The sequence below is a fragment of the Leuresthes tenuis genome, unplaced genomic scaffold (assembly GCF_036924035.1).
Source record: "Leuresthes tenuis unplaced genomic scaffold, fLeuTen1.0.hap1 SCAF_8, whole genome shotgun sequence".
Lineage (NCBI taxonomy): Eukaryota > Metazoa > Chordata > Actinopteri > Atheriniformes > Atherinopsidae > Leuresthes > Leuresthes tenuis.
This window is the reverse complement of record NW_027325362.1, coordinates 1,480,013-1,497,082: the sequence shown is the minus strand read 5'-3', so window position 1 is coordinate 1,497,082 and position 17,070 is coordinate 1,480,013. Positions and strand designations below refer to the sequence as shown.

The window sequence follows — 17,070 nt, the reverse complement described above, 5'->3', positions numbered from 1 at the left end:
TTCCATCAGAACTTTACTCCTCCTTGGTTTCCCTTTATCTGGCGTCTCCTCACAGAGTCTGAGCCGAACCAACAGAAACTCCTCTGATTGGTCACTGCAGGGTTTTAGATGCTGATTCGGTCATTTCCATCAGAACTTTCCTCCTCCTTGGTTTCCCTTTATCTGGCGTCTCCTCACAGAGTCTGAACCGAACCAACAGAAACTCCTCTGATTGGTCACTGCAGGGTTTTAGATGCTGATTCAGTCATTTCCATCAGAACTTTCCTCCTCCTTGGTTTCCCTTTATCTGGCGTCTCCTCACAGAGTCTGAACCGAACAAACAGAAACTCCTCTGATTGGTCACTGCAGGGTTTTAGATGCTGATTCAGTCATTTCCATCAGAACTTTACTCCTCCTTGGTTTCCCTTTATCTGGCGTCTCCTCACAGAGTCTGAGCCCAACGAACAGAAACTCCTCTGATTGGTCACTGCAGGGTTTTAGATGCTGATTCAGTCATTTCCATCAGAACTTTACTCCTCCTTGGTTTCCCTTTATCTGGCGTCTCCTCACAGAGTCTGAGCCCAACGAACAGAAACTCCTCTGATTGGTCACTGCAGGGTTTTAGATGCTGATTCAGTCATTTCCATCAGAACTTTCCTCCTCCTTGGTTTCCCTTTATCTGGCGTCTCCTCACAGAGTCTGAGCCGAACCAACAGAAACTCCTCTGATTGGTCACTGCAGGGTTTTAGATGCTGATTCGGTCATTTCCATCAGAACTTTCCTCCTCCTTGGTTTCCCTTTATCTGGCGTCTCCTCACAGAGTCTGAGCCGAACCAACAGAAACTCCTCTGATTGGTCACTGCAGGGTTTTAGATGCTGATTCGGTCATTTCCATCAGAACTTTCCTCCTCCTTGGTTTCCCTTTATCTGGCGTCTCCTCACAGAGTCTGAACCGAACCAACAGAAACTCCTCTGATTGGTCACTGCAGGGTTTTAGATGCTGATTCGGTCATTTCCATCAGAACTTTCCTCCTCCTTGGTTTCCCTTTATCTGGCGTCTCCTCACAGAGTCTGAACCTAACAAACAGAAACTCCTCTGATTGGTCACTGCAGGGTTTTAGATGCTGATTCGGTCATTTCCATCAGAACTTTCCTCCTCCTTGGTTTCCCTTTATCTGGCGTCTCCTCACAGAGTCTGAGCCGAACCAACAGAAACTCCTCTGATTGGTCACTGCAGGGTTTTAGATGCTGATTCAGTCATTTCCATCAGAACTTTCCTCCTCCTTGGTTTCCCTTTATCTGGCGTCTCCTCACAGAGTCTGAGCCGAACCAACAGAAACTCCTCTGATTGGTCACTGCAGGGTTTTAGATGCTGATTCGGTCATTTCCATCAGAACTTTCCTCCTCCTTGGTTTCCCTTTATCTGGCGTCTCCTCACAGAGTCTGAGCCGAACCAACAGAAACTCCTCTGATTGGTCACTGCAGGGTTTTAGATGCTGATTCAGTCATTTCCATCAGAACTTTCCTCCTCCTTGGTTTCCCTTTATCTGGCGTCTCCTCACAGAGTCTGAGCCGAACGAACAGAAACTCCTCTGATTGGTCACTGCAGGTTTTTAGATGCTGATTCAGTCATTTCCATCAGAACTTTCCTCCTCCTTGGTTTCCCTTTATCTGGCGTCTCCTCACAGAGTCTGAGCCTAACAAACAGAAACTCCTCTGATTGGTCACTGCAGGGTTTTAGATGCTGATTCGGTCATTTCCATCAGAACTTTCCTCCTCCTTGGTTTCCCTTTATCTGGCGTCTCCTCACAGAGTCTGAGCCGAACCAACAGAAACTCCTCTGATTGGTCACTGCAGGGTTTTAGATGCTGATTCAGTCATTTCCATCAGAACTTTCCTCCTCCTTGGTTTCCCTTTATCTGGCGTCTCCTCACAGAGTCTGAGCCCAACGAACAGAAACTCCTCTGATTGGTCACTGCAGGGTTTTAGATGCTGATTCGGTCATTTCCATCAGAACTTTCCTCCTCCTTGGTTTCCCTTTATCTGGCGTCTCCTCACAGAGTCTGAGCCGAACCAACAGAAACTCCTCTGATTGGTCACTGCAGGGTTTTAGATGCTGATTCGGTCATTTCCATCAGAACTTTCCTCCTCCTTGGTTTCCCTTTATCTGGCGTCTCCTCACAGAGTCTGAGCCGAACGAACAGAAACTCCTCTGATTGGTCACTGCAGGGTTTTAGATGCTGATTCAGTCATTTCCATCAGAACTTTCCTCCTCCTTGGTTTCCCTTTATCTGGCGTCTCCTCACAGAGTCTGAGCCGAACCAACAGAAACTCCTCTGATTGGTCACTGCAGGGTTTTAGATGCTGATTCAGTCATTTCCATCAGAACTTTCCTCCTCCTTGGTTTCCCTTTATCTGGCGTCTCCTCACAGAGTCTGAGCCGAACGAACAGAAACTCCTCTGATTGGTCACTGCAGGGTTTTAGATGCTGATTCAGTCATTTCCATCAGAACTTTCCTCCTCCTTGGTTTCCCTTTATCTGGCGTCTCCTCACAGAGTCTGAGCCCAACGAACAGAAACTCCTCTGATTGGTCACTGCAGGGTTTTAGATGCTGATTCGGTCATTTCCATCAGAACTTTCCTCCTCCTTGGTTTCCCTTTATCTGGCGTCTCCTCACAGCGCCTGAGCTGAACAAACAGAAACTCCTCTGATTGGTCACTGCAGGGTTTTAGATGCTGATTCGGTCATTTCCATCAGAACTTTCCTCCTCCTTGGTTTCCCTTTATCTGGCGTCTCCTCACAGCGTCTGAGCCGAACCAACAGAAACTCCTCTGATTGGTCACTGCAGGGTTTTAGATGCTGATTCGGTCATTTCCATCAGAACTTTCCTCCTCCTTGGTTTCCCTTTATCTGGCGTCTCCTCACAGCGTCTGAACCGAACCAACAGAAACTCCTCTGATTGGTTATTACAGGGTTTTAGATGCTGATTCGGTCATTTCCATCAGAACTTTCCTCCTCCTTGGTTTCCCTTTATCTGGCGTCTCCTCACAGCGCCTGAGCTGAACAAACAGAAACTCCTCTGATTGGTCACTGCAGGGTTTTAGATGCTGATTCGGTCATTTCCATCAGAACTTTCCTCCTCCTTGGTTTCCCTTTATCTGGCGTCTCCTCACAGCGTCTGAGCCGAACCAACAGAAACTCCTCTGATTGGTCACTGCAGGGTTTTAGATGCTGATTCGGTCATTTCCATCAGAACTTTCCTCCTCCTTGGTTTCCCTTTATCTGGCGTCTCCTCACAGCGTCTGAACCGAACCAACAGAAACTCCTCTGATTGGTTATTACAGGGTTTTAGATGCTGATTCGGTCATTTCCATCAGAACTTTCCTCCTCCTTGGTTTCCCTTTATCTGGCGTCTCCTCACAGAGTCTGAGCCGAACGAACAGAAACTCCTCTGATTGGTCACTGCAGGGTTTTAGATGCTGATTCGGTCATTTCCATCAGAACTTTCCTCCTCCTTGGTTTCCCTTTATCTGGCGTCTCCTCACAGAGTCTGAGCCGAACGAACAGAAACTCCTCTGATTGGTCACTGCAGGTTTTTAGATGCTGATTCAGTCATTTCCATCAGAACTTTCCTCCTCCTTGGTTTCCCTTTATCTGGCGTCTCCTCACAGAGTCTGAGCCTAACAAACAGAAACTCCTCTGATTGGTCACTGCAGGGTTTTAGATGCTGATTCGGTCATTTCCATCAGAACTTTCCTCCTCCTTGGTTTCCCTTTATCTGGCGTCTCCTCACAGAGTCTGAGCCGAACCAACAGAAACTCCTCTGATTGGTCACTGCAGGGTTTTAGATGCTGATTCAGTCATTTCCATCAGAACTTTCCTCCTCCTTGGTTTCCCTTTATCTGGCGTCTCCTCACAGAGTCTGAGCCCAACGAACAGAAACTCCTCTGATTGGTCACTGCAGGGTTTTAGATGCTGATTCGGTCATTTCCATCAGAACTTTCCTCCTCCTTGGTTTCCCTTTATCTGGCGTCTCCTCACAGAGTCTGAGCCGAACCAACAGAAACTCCTCTGATTGGTCACTGCAGGGTTTTAGATGCTGATTCGGTCATTTCCATCAGAACTTTCCTCCTCCTTGGTTTCCCTTTATCTGGCGTCTCCTCACAGAGTCTGAGCCGAACGAACAGAAACTCCTCTGATTGGTCACTGCAGGGTTTTAGATGCTGATTCAGTCATTTCCATCAGAACTTTACTCCTCCTTGGTTTCCCTTTATCTGGCGTCTCCTCACAGAGTCTGAGCCGAACCAACAGAAACTCCTCTGATTGGTCACTGCAGGGTTTTAGATGCTGATTCAGTCATTTCCATCAGAACTTTCCTCCTCCTTGGTTTCCCTTTATCTGGCGTCTCCTCACAGAGTCTGAGCCGAACGAACAGAAACTCCTCTGATTGGTCACTGCAGGGTTTTAGATGCTGATTCAGTCATTTCCATCAGAACTTTCCTCCTCCTTGGTTTCCCTTTATCTGGCGTCTCCTCACAGAGTCTGAGCCCAACGAACAGAAACTCCTCTGATTGGTCACTGCAGGGTTTTAGATGCTGATTCGGTCATTTCCATCAGAACTTTCCTCCTCCTTGGTTTCCCTTTATCTGGCGTCTCCTCACAGCGCCTGAGCTGAACAAACAGAAACTCCTCTGATTGGTCACTGCAGGGTTTTAGATGCTGATTCGGTCATTTCCATCAGAACTTTCCTCCTCCTTGGTTTCCCTTTATCTGGCGTCTCCTCACAGCGTCTGAGCCGAACCAACAGAAACTCCTCTGATTGGTCACTGCAGGGTTTTAGATGCTGATTCGGTCATTTCCATCAGAACTTTCCTCCTCCTTGGTTTCCCTTTATCTGGCGTCTCCTCACAGCGTCTGAACCGAACCAACAGAAACTCCTCTGATTGGTTATTACAGGGTTTTAGATGCTGATTCGGTCATTTCCATCAGAACTTTCCTCCTCCTTGGTTTCCCTTTATCTGGCGTCTCCTCACAGCGCCTGAGCTGAACAAACAGAAACTCCTCTGATTGGTCACTGCAGGGTTTTAGATGCTGATTCGGTCATTTCCATCAGAACTTTCCTCCTCCTTGGTTTCCCTTTATCTGGCGTCTCCTCACAGCGTCTGAGCCGAACCAACAGAAACTCCTCTGATTGGTCACTGCAGGGTTTTAGATGCTGATTCGGTCATTTCCATCAGAACTTTCCTCCTCCTTGGTTTCCCTTTATCTGGCGTCTCCTCACAGCGTCTGAACCGAACCAACAGAAACTCCTCTGATTGGTTATTACAGGGTTTTAGATGCTGATTCGGTCATTTCCATCAGAACTTTCCTCCTCCTTGGTTTCCCTTTATCTGGCGTCTCCTCACAGAGTCTGAGCCGAACGAACAGAAACTCCTCTGATTGGTCACTGCAGGGTTTTAGATGCTGATTCGGTCATTTCCATCAGAACTTTCCTCCTCCTTGGTTTCCCTTTATCTGGCGTCTCCTCACAGAGTCTGAGCCGAACCAACAGAAACTCCTCTGATTGGTCACTGCAGGGTTTTAGATGCTGATTCGGAGTCATTTCTAGCAGCACTGAGCTTAAACGAGTTATTTAAAATGAACACGTCTTGATATTACTTCATGTGAAACATCACACACCTGTCCCACAGCTCGAGCCTTTCATACATCACTTAGAATATCATTTAAATCGTTTTTCACCCATTTCGACCCAAACGTGCGTGATTGTGTGCGTTTGTTCCCTCTTCCTGTTCCATGTTTATTGGTTTCATTTCTTTATTTGTTCTGTATCTGTTGCTTGTTGATTGCTCCTTCAGTGGACCCCAACTAACACATTCCCAATAAACCCAGTCAGAACTGGTTTGTCCCTCTCTGTGTCATCGTGTCCAGTTAAACTTCTGTTCATTCACTGTTTTATGTTGCATTTCTCCATCCCATGCTCACACAAAAGGCTGAATGCATTCATTATTCACCCAGCAGCTTGTAGAACAACAAGAAGAAGAAGGTAACTTAAGGTTATTTAACTTCATAACATCTCTGGAGATGCAGCAAATGGGAACTTCTCAGCAGGATTTTTTATTCTTAAAACTAAATATTGAAAGACCGAAGTTTCAGATGCATCTTTGCCTCAGTTTAAGCTCCAGTTTTTTCTTGGATCAGTCGACCCAGTAAAAAATAACCCAACACCTGTAAGAACTGGTCCTATTGGTGTTTGAGAAAGAAAATCACCAGCAGAGCCGGTGGTGCTCCCAAAGTAATCCCACGATTGGTTTAGCTCCTTCCGAGCTCCCACGATTGGTTTAGATCCTTCTGAGCTCCCACGATTGGTTTAGATCCTTCCGAGCTCCCACGATTGGTTTAGTTCCTTCCGAGCTCCCACGATTGGTTTAGCTCCTTCCGAGCTCCCACGATTGGTTTAGATCCTTCCGAGCTCCCACGATTGGTTTAGTTCCTTCCGAGCTCCCACGATTGGTTTAGCTCCTTCCGAGCTCCCACGATTGGTTTAGATCCTTCCGAGCTCCCACGATTGGTTTAGCTCCTTCCGAGCTCCCACGATTGGTTTAAATCCTTCCGAGCTCCCACGATTGGTTTAGATCCTTCCGAGCTCCCACGATTGGTTAGTTTCTTCCGAGCTCCCGCGATTGGTTAGTTCCTTCCAAGCTCCCACGATTGGTTTAGTTCCTTCTGAGCTCCCACGATTGGTTTAGTTCCTTCCGAGCTCCCACGATTGGTTTAGCTCCTTCCGAGCTCCCACGATTGGTTTAGATCCTTCCGAGCTCCCACGATTGGTTTAGTTCCTTCCGAGCTCCCACGATTGGTTTAGCTCCTTCCGAGCTCCCACGATTGGTTTAAATCCTTCCGAGCTCCCACGATTGGTTTAGATCCTTCCGAGCTCCCACGATTGGTTAGTTTCTTCCGAGCTCCCGCGATTGGTTAGTTCCTTCCAAGCTCCCACGATTGGTTTAGTTCCTTCTGAGCTCCCACGATTGGTTAGTTCCTTCCGAGCTCCCACGATTGGTTTAAATCCTTCCAAGCTCCCACGATTGGTTTAGCTCCTTCCGAGCTCCCACGATTGGTTTAAATCCTTCCAAGCTCCCACGATTGGTTTAGCTCCTTCCGAGCTCCCACGATTGGTTTAGCTCCTTCCGAGCTCCCACGATTGGTTTAGATCCTTCTGAGCTCCCACGATTGGTTTAGATCCTTCTGAGCTCCCACGATTGGTTTAGTTCCTTCCGAGCTCCCACGATTGGTTTAGCTCCTTCCGAGCTCCCACGATTGGTTTAGTTCCTTCCGAGCTCCCACGATTGGTTTAGCTCCTACCGAGCTCCCACGATTGGTTTAAATCCTTCCGAGCTCCCACGATTGGTTTAGCTCCTTCCGAGCTCCCACGATTGGTTTAGATCCTTCCGAGCTCCCGCAATTGGTTAGTTTCTTCCGAGCTCCCGCGATTGGTTAGTTCCTTCCGAGCTCCCACGATTGGTTTAGTTCCTTCCGAGCTCCCACGATTGGTTTAGCTCCTTCCGAGCTCCCACGATTGGTTTAGCTCCTTCCGAGCTCCCACGATTGGTTTAAATCCTTCCAAGCTCCCACGATTGGTTTAAATCCTTCCAAGCTCCCACGATTGGTTTAGCTCCTTCCGAGCTCCCACGATTGGTTTAGATCCTTCCGAGCTCCCACGATTGGTTTAGCTCCTTCCGAGCTCCCACGATTGGTTAGCTCCTTCCGAGCTCCCACGATTGGTTTAGCTCCTTCCGAGCTCCCACGATTGGTTTAGTTCCTTCCGAGCTCCCACGATTGGTTTAGATCCTTCCGAGCTCCCACGATTGGTTAGCTCCTTCCGAGCTCCCACGATTGGTTTAGATCCTTCCGAGCTCCCACGATTGGTTTAGCTCCTTCCAAGCTCCCACGATTGGTTAGTTCCTTCTGAGTCGGAAGTTAAAGCTCCAGGATGGGTCCACCCCTCTGAACCCTTCGGTTAAAGCTCCAGGGTGGGTCCAGCTCTCTGAACCCTTCGGTTAAAGCTCCAGGGTGGGTCCAGCTCTCTGAACCCTTCGGTTAAAGCTCCAGGATGGGTCCAGCCCTCTGAACCCTTCGGTTAAAGCTCCAGGGTGGGTCCAGCTCTCTGAACCCTTCGGTTAAAGCTCCAGGGTGGGTCCAGCTCTCTGAACCCTTCGGTTAAAGCTCCAGGATGGGTCCAGCTCTCTGAACCCTTCGGTTAAAGATCCAGGATGGGTCCAGCCCTCTGAACCCTTCGGTTAAAGCTCCAGGATGGGTCCAGCTCTCTGAACCCTTCGGTTAAAGCTCCAGGATGGGTCCAGCCCTCTGAACCCTTCGGTTAAAGCTCCAGGATGGGTCCAGCCCTCTGAACCCTTCGGTTAAAGCTCCAGGATGGGTCCACCCCTCTGAACCCTTCGGTTAAAGCTCCAGGATGGGTCCAGCTCTCTGAACCCTTCGGTTAAAGCTCCAGGATGGGTCCAGCTCTCTGAGCCCTTCGGTTAAAGCTCCAGGATGGGTCCAGCTCTCTGAACCCTTCGGTTAAAGCTCCAGGATGGGTCCAGCCCTCTGAGCCCTTCGGTTAAAGCTCCAGGATGGGTCGGACCTCTGATCTGCCCACCATTCGTCTGGCCCTCGAGGAGCTCTGTACTGGGGTGATAAGTATCAGCTTGGAGTGGTGTGGAAAAATAAAATCTGCTCTGGAAGCAGACCAATCGCATTCTCCCCTCACCAATAATGGCTTCCAAGCAATTTTGTGGCTAATTGTTTGAGATTGGGTTGTTTTCTGTCCTCCTTCATGAATCCCCACCACTCAGGGTGGTGCTGTGTGATCATGCATGTCAGAAAGTGTGTAATCAGTGCATGATTGGACCGTGTGCCGTGAATGTCCATTTTAATGTCTTTCTAATCAGCTGAAAATGAAAGCTTCAATCTGCTTTAAACAGGCTGGTGTCAGCGGTTTGATGGGTTTAGTTCATGTGTAAAAGGGACTCAGTTTCATAGATTCAGGCTTAATTTAGGTTAATTTAGTTCAGTCTCTTTGACCACGCCTCCTTAGGTGTGTTAAATCAACACATTTACTCATTTAACTGCCTGGTTTTGGGTAAGTTTTGAGGGTTTTAGATGAGGCTGCACTGCCCACATGCATAATACTGACATCCCAAAGGCGTTGTGATCAGTTTAAAGTGTCTTCCCAGCCTGTGATTGGTCTCTGCTCTGCATGCTGCAGCTCTGATAACTGATTCACTGCTTCTGTGTGTGTGTGACTGATAAAATGTGTTTAAAAGCAGGTAGACACCGTGCGAACAGCCGCCTTATAAGCCGTGACGGTGAGGCTCTAATCGCTGCGTTTATATCAAAGCTTTCTTAATGTGGCCGTGATCTGAACACTGCCACATTTAGCTTGTTTGGCTTCCATCTACCGGCGCCAGCGGTTAGTGATGCTGGATTACACTGCAGGATGGTCACCTGCTGCCTGTAACCTCCTCTGTGGGGGGTCCTGGTCCATGTAATCCAGCAGAATCAGACGCTGTCTTTGAGCTACTTTAATTGGTTATAAAATCAGGATTTTATTAGAGCAGAGCGACCGTCTGGAAATGCTTTAACCTTAGCCTTAATGGGCTGATTTTAGAGCCAGTTTCTTCCCAACTTTCCTGTTTTTACTAAAAGATGGAAGTTTGGAGCATTAACAGAGCAGCTGGGACCATCATTTCCATGCTGGAGGCATAGCTCTACGGTTAGTGATGCTGGATTACACTGCAGGATGGTCACCTGCTGCCTCCAACCTCCTCTGTGGGGGGTCCTGGTCCATGTAATCCAGCAGAATCAGACGCTGTCTTTGAGCTACTTTAATTGGTTATAAAATCAGGATTTTATTAGAGCAGAGCGACAGTCTGGAAATGCTTTAACCTTAGCCTTAATGGGCTGATTTTAGACCCAGTTTCTTCCCAACTTTCCTGTTTTTACTAAAAGATGGAAGTTTGGAGCATTAACAGACCAGCTTCCCAGCCTCATTATCTGTATTTTAGCTCCACGGTTTTAGTTGGACGGACATGTTTTGCATTACTGGCTTCCACATAGTCACAAAGTTGCGCGTTTCGATCTTTAAATGGCTGCGAATCGCACGGTGTGTACCAGGCCTCCACCTGCAGCGCTCTGACTCCTCTTTCCTCCGGTCCCAGGATAACGTGGAAGGCGGGGAGGTGGTGAACGGGGTGTCGGAGCCCAGCCCCTCTGGGTCTCCTGGGGCGTCTCGCAAGGGGAAGCCCAGCCAGGCAGCGACGCTGCCGGCCAAAAGCCAACAAGAAGCGCCCACGTCCCAGCTGGAGGGCTTCCTGCACCGCAAACACGAGTGGGAGGGCCACAACAAGAAGGCGTCGAGCAGGTAGGAGTCGCTTCTGACTCACTGAGGGGGAAAAACGTTCACCTGTGCATTTTTTTATTTTTATTAACCTTTATTTATACGGGTAAAATCTCACTGAGACCCAGGGAGGGTTAGGGTTAGGCAGCAGCAAAACACCAAGTTACAGATTAACTGAACGTCCAAGAGACAAAAACAGGAACATATGATCATTAATAATAATAAAATTAAAGAAAAAAGTAACTAGTTAAGTACAGAACATATGCAGACCCCCACTGACTGTCTCACCAGCCTTCCTAAAAGTAATCTGAAGTCCTCTAGTTAAATAAAACATGTTACAGATGCAGCATCAGCAGTTCAGTACAGACTGGGGGGTAAATGTGATGAAATCCAGGACCGGAGGCTATGATCAGACTGTTTCCGTGTAAAGTCTGTGGACAAATAGGAGGGGAGTAGTCCAAGGATGGATTTATAGATAAATAGATACCAGTGGGTAAACATCACCATAATCCAGGAGTGGCTGCCACAATACGTTTTCTTGCATTAAAGGAAAAACAGGCTCTATTTCTGAAGAAAAACCCCAGTTTTAATTGAAGTTTCTTCAGTAATTGGTCATTTAAAAGAAAAGCTATGGTCCAATGTTATTTATAAGTGGCCACAGACTCAGTATGGGTGCCCTGAGCAGACATAATACAGGGTAAAACAGCAGAAACCTTCTTTTTATCTGAAAAGAACATAGACTGAGTTTTACCTGCATTTAGAACCAGCCTGAGATGAGACATGCTTCTAAACTGTCTCATGATTAAAAGATTATGTAACAGGTGGAAACTGAGCTCTTTAACTCTGTGGTTCAGTTGATCCTGATGGAAAATGTTTCAAAGCAGCTGATCTTTCTGCTGCATCTTCTGTGCATGAAATGCAGAAGAAAGGCACGAGAAAATGAAAGTTGTGCCACAGATTCGTAGAACTTTGGTGAAAGAAAAGGACCCAGAACTAAAGCTGTGTCCCGGCAGGTCGTGGCACAACGTGTACTGCGTGATCAACCAGCAGGAGATGGGCTTCTACAAGGACCAGAAGAGCGCCAGTCAGGGCGTCCCCTACCACAGCGAGATTCCCGTCAGCCTGAAGGACGCCGTGTGCGAGGTGGCGCTGGACTACAAGAAGAAGAAGCACGTCTTCAAGCTCAAGTGGGTGTCAGGATCCTGGAGGATGGGGAAATTCTCCCATTTTTCCCTGGCTTTAGATGCTAACTCATCATCTGTTGTTGCGAAGCACGTTCATGTGACACCTGTGAGCCATAAAAACCTGTAAATACTCATTCATGTGACACCTGTGAGCCATAAAAACCTGTAAATACTCATTCATGTGACACCTGTGAGCCATAAAAACCTGTAAATACTCATTCATGTGACACCTGTGAGCTAAAAAAACCTGTAAATACTCATTCATGTGACACATGTGAGCCATAAAAACCTGTAAATACTCATTCATGTGACACATGTGAGCCATAAAAACCTGTAAATACTCATTCATGTGACACCTGTGAGCCATAAAAACGTCAGATTTCCTGTAAATACTCATTCATGTGACACATGTGAGCCATAAAAACCTGTAAATACTCATTCATGTGACACATGTGAGCCATAAAAACCTGTAAATACTCATTCATGTGACACATGTCAGCCATAAAAACCTGTAAATACTCATTCATGTGACACATGTGAGCCATAAAAACCTGTAAATACTCATTCATGTGACACCTGTGAGCCATAAAAACCTGTAAATACTCATTCATGTGCATGAATCCACAGGATTACTGATGGGAATGAGTATCTCTTCCAAGCCAAAGACGATGTGAGTATGACGGATTAAACTGTTTCATTTCATTCAGCAGTATGGTGACTCTTTTATATTATCTTATTCAATTTTGCTGTATTTAATTTTATTGCGTTTACTGTTATTTTATTGTTTTGTACTTATTCTTTTCTTTATTATCTGCTGTAAAGCCCTTTTTGTTGTAGAAATAAATTACATTTAACTTTCTTTCCCATCTGAACCTTCACGCCTTTCTCCTCGTCCCGCAGGAGGAGATGAACACGTGGATCTCGGCCATCGCCGCCGCCGTGTCGGTCGACAAGTCAGAGGTCACGCCCAGCAGCCACAGCACGCCGGCCCCCGCCGCACGTGCTCAGACGCTGCCCGCCTCCGTCGCCATCTCGGCGGCGGAGTCGAGCCCGGGCAAACGAGAGAAAGACAAGGAGAAGCGCTTCAGTCTGTTCAGCAAGAAGAAATAGAGGCTCCGCCTCCCTCCCCCCTCCCTCCCTCCCCCTCCCCCCCCCTCTGGTGCTGTTTGGGGTCGCTCCTTATCGATTGATCGTTGATCAGGTCTCGAATCTGCTCACAGCAACCGATCCTGTCATAGACAGAGCCTCAGACTGTAGTTCCATTTCTTTCAGCTGTTCAGTCCCACATTAGAAACGAAATAACTCAGTTTTTAACAGCTTCTAACAAACTGTTCGCTCGGCTTCCTGCACGGTTGCAGTCAGACCTAACCCCAAACAGCCGCTTCTCTCTTCCTCTTCCTCTCAAAGCGTGACTCCAGCATGCAGCTCCGAGCCAAAACTCTCCACTCTGTGCCTATCAACCGTCCGGTGGGCTCAGAGCTCAGAGACCCGGAGCTCCTCCAGCCGAGGGTCCGCAGGCGGCTGCTGTCCAACCAATCAAAGCCAGAGTTTGCCGCTGAACAACACAACGTAGAGGAGTTCCCCGTTAACCCCGTTTTCTTCTTCTTGCTGCTCTTTGTGTTTCTCCCGGCTTTCTGTCCGACTCTGCCTTGTTTGGGTGGTGTTAAGCTTCCCAGTCACTTCCGCTTTTCTATGTTTCTTTGGAAGTTGTAGGTAGTTCCTGTTTGGGCCCCTCCTCAGTTTTTGCGAGGCCTTTGTCTTTGCAAGATGACGTGTATCCCTGTAGTGGGGAAACTGAGACCACGGCGGGGTAATCCTCTGAAGCTCCACCGGAGAGTGAAGCCAGGAAGGGTTCTGTGCCATTCTGAGTCATTCTGCTTTCTTGGTTTGTGCAATAAACCGGTGAGAAGCAGACAATCGTGGCTCGGGGGCCGTCTAATTCCTGCAGCACACGGAGCAGATGAGCCGTTACCCTGCGGTGCTTTTGAACTGTATGTATAACTTTGTGTATAACAAACTGTTAAAATAAACCTGTGTTTAATTTCACTTATTATTACTACTACTAATACGACCAACCGTGATAAGCTTCATCGAGTTAAACTTTAACTTTCTTTGTGTGAAACGGATGATGGAGGAATAACGAGGAACTTTTCCAGCTTTCTTTTCTACTTTCTTCACATTTCTGAACCCTGAGTTTAGTTTCCTCCACTTTGTGAAGCTCTTCGGTTTGCTTGGTCCGGCGAGTTTGAAGGTTAGATGTTCCGTAAAAGCAAAGTTACCGTTCGGTTGGTTTTAAAACAGCATTTACTGGAAGTGAGTAACGTTGCAGAGTGATGGTCGCTTGCTTGTTGGCTTCAGCTCTCCATTTTTTCTTGTTAAGTTTCCAACTTCTTCTGCCTTTGTGGTGAAATCTGAGTTAGTCGAGCGGGTCCTGAAGGTACGGAAGCTCTTTAAGGACAAAATTGGCCGAGTTCAGGCGTATAAAAGGCACAACCCGGCACCTCGGCCCCTGAGGCAGGAATGATCGGAGCTCACTCCACGTTCATCGGTTAAAAACAGCTTTATTGGTGGAAAATATGAGCACATCTGTGCACATCTGTGCTCCTGAACAGGAGGTGATGCAACTTTCCATGAAGAAAGTGTCTCCGTGATGACAAAGAAGACCTGAAGCAGCAGGTGTTTATACACCAGGGGGCGCTGCAGAGCTGCATTAACTGTTTGGTTTCCTCTTCCTCAGACTGTATATTATAAAGGAAGCAAATTAAACCGTATTAATCACTAAATTTAACCCCAGAAAGTGTCGAGGAATGTAAGAATCGGGTTAAATATTCCAACAGAGTTCTTGCTGTGGCAGAACAGGTGAGTTTAGAATCCGAAGTGAACTTTGTTTCTGTAATTTTGTCATTAATGAGCTTCCGTAGCTGCCTGAAAACGAGGTTGATGTGACAACATGAGCCCGAACACCTGGGAAGTGGGTGTTTTTCCACAGCTGGTGGTGGGGTGAGGACTCATCCACCTGAATTACTCACCGGTGTTTGGCCCCCCCGCTCTGTTTTTGCTTTATTCTTTCTTTTTGCTAAAATCTCTGGCAATTTGATAAATATAGTGTGCATTCTTCTGTCACTGTAACCATAGTAACAAGATATCTCTTCATGTTGCACAATCAATAATGCCACGATAGGGGTGGGTGGGATGGAGGTGGGGCCTGGGGGGGGTTGTTGGGTGTGATGTGGACCGGGGGGTCACTGCTAGTTGGATCTGCACCTGTAGATTTCTCCCCATCTCTGTTATATATGTGCAAAAAGCCATTAAAATGCTTTTAAAACAACATGACGAGACTCAGTTTGTTTCTGTTTCTAAAACCTGTGAAGATGTTCCTCCTCTAACTTCCTGGGTGTGTAACTTTATTTAAACACCGTGTGGAGACGAGCTGAGAAACAAACTCAGAGCTTCAGTGGGATGGACGGCGGCAGCCACCCTGCTCTGGGTTTAGGCGGGTTTTCACCGTTTGGTTGCAGTTTGAGCCACATGACGCCCGCTCAGCTTTCACAGAAGCCTCGGGACAGACTTAGCTCCAGCTGGAGGGATGAAGCCAACATATTTCACTATTAATCTGAGTATTTGGCTATTAGCTCCCAGATATCCGGAACTGTCTGACAGCTGCGAGACGTGCTGATTGGCTCTCAAAACAGGAAGTGACACCACGCTGTGGCTTGGTAAGCTGAATAAAACACCTCGCAGGTGAGCTGGCAGCAGGTAAAACACCTCGCAGGTGAGCTGGCAGCAGGTAAAACACCTCGCAGGTGAGCTGGCAGCAGGTAAAACACCTGTCAGGTGAGCTGGCAGCAGGTAAAACACCTCGCAGGTGAGCTGGCAGAAGGTAAAACACCTGGCAGGTGAGCTGGCAGCAGGTAAAACACCTGGCAGGTGAGCTGGCAGAAGGTAAAACACCTCGCAGGTGAACTGGCAGCAGGTAAAACACCTCGCAGGTGAGCTGGCAGCAGGTAAAACACCTCGCAGGTGAGCTGGCAGCAGGTAAAACACCTCGCAGGTGAGCTGGCGGCAGGTAAAACACCTCGCAGGTTAGCTGGCAGCAGGTAAAACACCTGGCAGGTGAACTGGCAGCAGGTAAAACACCTGGCAGATGAGCTGGCAGCAGGTAAAACACCTCGCAGGTGAGCTGGCGGCAGGTAAAACACCTCGCAGGTGAACTGGCAGCAGGTAAAACACCTGGCAGGTGAGCTGGCAGCAGGTAAAACACCTCGCAGGTTAGCTGGCGGCAGGTAAAACACCTGGCAGGTGAGCTGGCAGCTGGTAAAACATCTCGCTGGTGAGCTGGCAGCAGGTAAAACACCTGGCAGGTGAGCTGGCGGCAGGTAAAACACCTCGCAGGTGAGCTGGCAGCAGGTAAACACCTCGCAGGTGAGCTGGCAGCTGGTAAAACACCTGGCAGGTGAGCTGGCAGCAGGTAAAACACCTCGCAGGTGAACTGGCGGCTGGTAAAACACCTTGCAGGTTAGCTGGTGGCAGGTAAAACACCTCGCAGGTGAGCTGGCAGCAGGTAAAACACCTGGCAGGTGAGCTGGCGGCAGGTAAAACACCTGGCAGGTGAGCTGGCAGCAGGTAAAACACCTCGCAGGTGAGCTGGCAGCTGGTAAAACATCTCGCTGGTGAGCTGGCAGCAGGTAAAACACCTGGCAGGTGAGCTGGCGGCAGGTAAAACACCTGGCAGGTGAGCTGGCAGCAGGTAAAACACCTCGCAGGTGAGCTGGCAGCTGGTAAAACACCTGGCAGGTGAGCTGGCAGCAGGTAAAACACCTCGCAGGTGAGCTGGCAGCAGGTAAAACACCTCGCAGGTGAGCTGGCAGCTGGTAAAACACCTGGCAGGTGAGCTGGCAGCTGGTAAAACACCTCGCAGGTGAGCTGGCAGCAGGTAAAACACCTGGCAGGTGAGCTGGCAGCAGGTAAAACACCTCGCAGGTGAGCTGGCAGCAGGTAAAACACCTCGCAGGTGAGCTGGCAGCAGGTAAAACACCTCACAGGTGAGCTGGCAGCAGGTAAAACACCTCGCAGGTGAGCTGGCAGCAGGTAAAACACCTCGCAGGTGAGCTGGCGGCAGGTAAAACACCTCGCAGGTTAGCTGGCAGCAGGTAAAACACCTGGCAGGTGAACTGGCAGCAGGTAAAACACCTGGCAGGTGAGCTGGCAGCTGGTAAAACACCTCGCAGGTTAGCTGGCAGCAGGTAAAACACCTGGCAGGTGAACTGGCAGCAGGTAAAACACCTCGCAGGTGAGCTGGCGGCAGGTAAAACATCTCGCTGGTGAGCTGGCAGCAGGTAAAACACCTGGCAGGTGAGCTGGCGGCAGGTAAAACATCTCGCAGGTGAGCTGGCAGCAGGTAAAACACCTGGCAGGTGAGCTGGCAGCAGGTAAAACACCTGGCAGGTGAACTGGCGGCAGGTAAAACACCTGGCAGGTGAGCTGGCGGCAGGTAAAACACCTCGCAGGTGAGC

The 17,070-nt window shown here is 48.5% G+C and overlaps 1 protein-coding gene across 2 annotated transcripts in view; it reads left to right on the top strand.

Annotated features, from left to right (window-relative positions):
* The window catches only part of LOC140312709 (spectrin beta chain, non-erythrocytic 1-like), a 110,824-nt gene extending 95,939 nt beyond the window's left edge, over positions 1–14,885 (top strand). For both annotated transcript variants that reach the window (XM_072390493.1, XM_072390492.1), the window contains exons 40-43: positions 10,195–10,397; positions 11,387–11,560; positions 12,185–12,227; positions 12,458–14,885. In XM_072390493.1, coding sequence (XP_072246594.1) covers positions 10,195–10,397; positions 11,387–11,560; positions 12,185–12,227; positions 12,458–12,667 — 630 coding nt within the window. In that variant the 3' untranslated portion in view covers positions 12,668–14,885. The remainder of the gene's footprint in view (positions 1–10,194; positions 10,398–11,386; positions 11,561–12,184; positions 12,228–12,457) is intronic.
* The last annotated feature ends 2,185 nt before the right edge of the window (positions 14,886–17,070 follow it).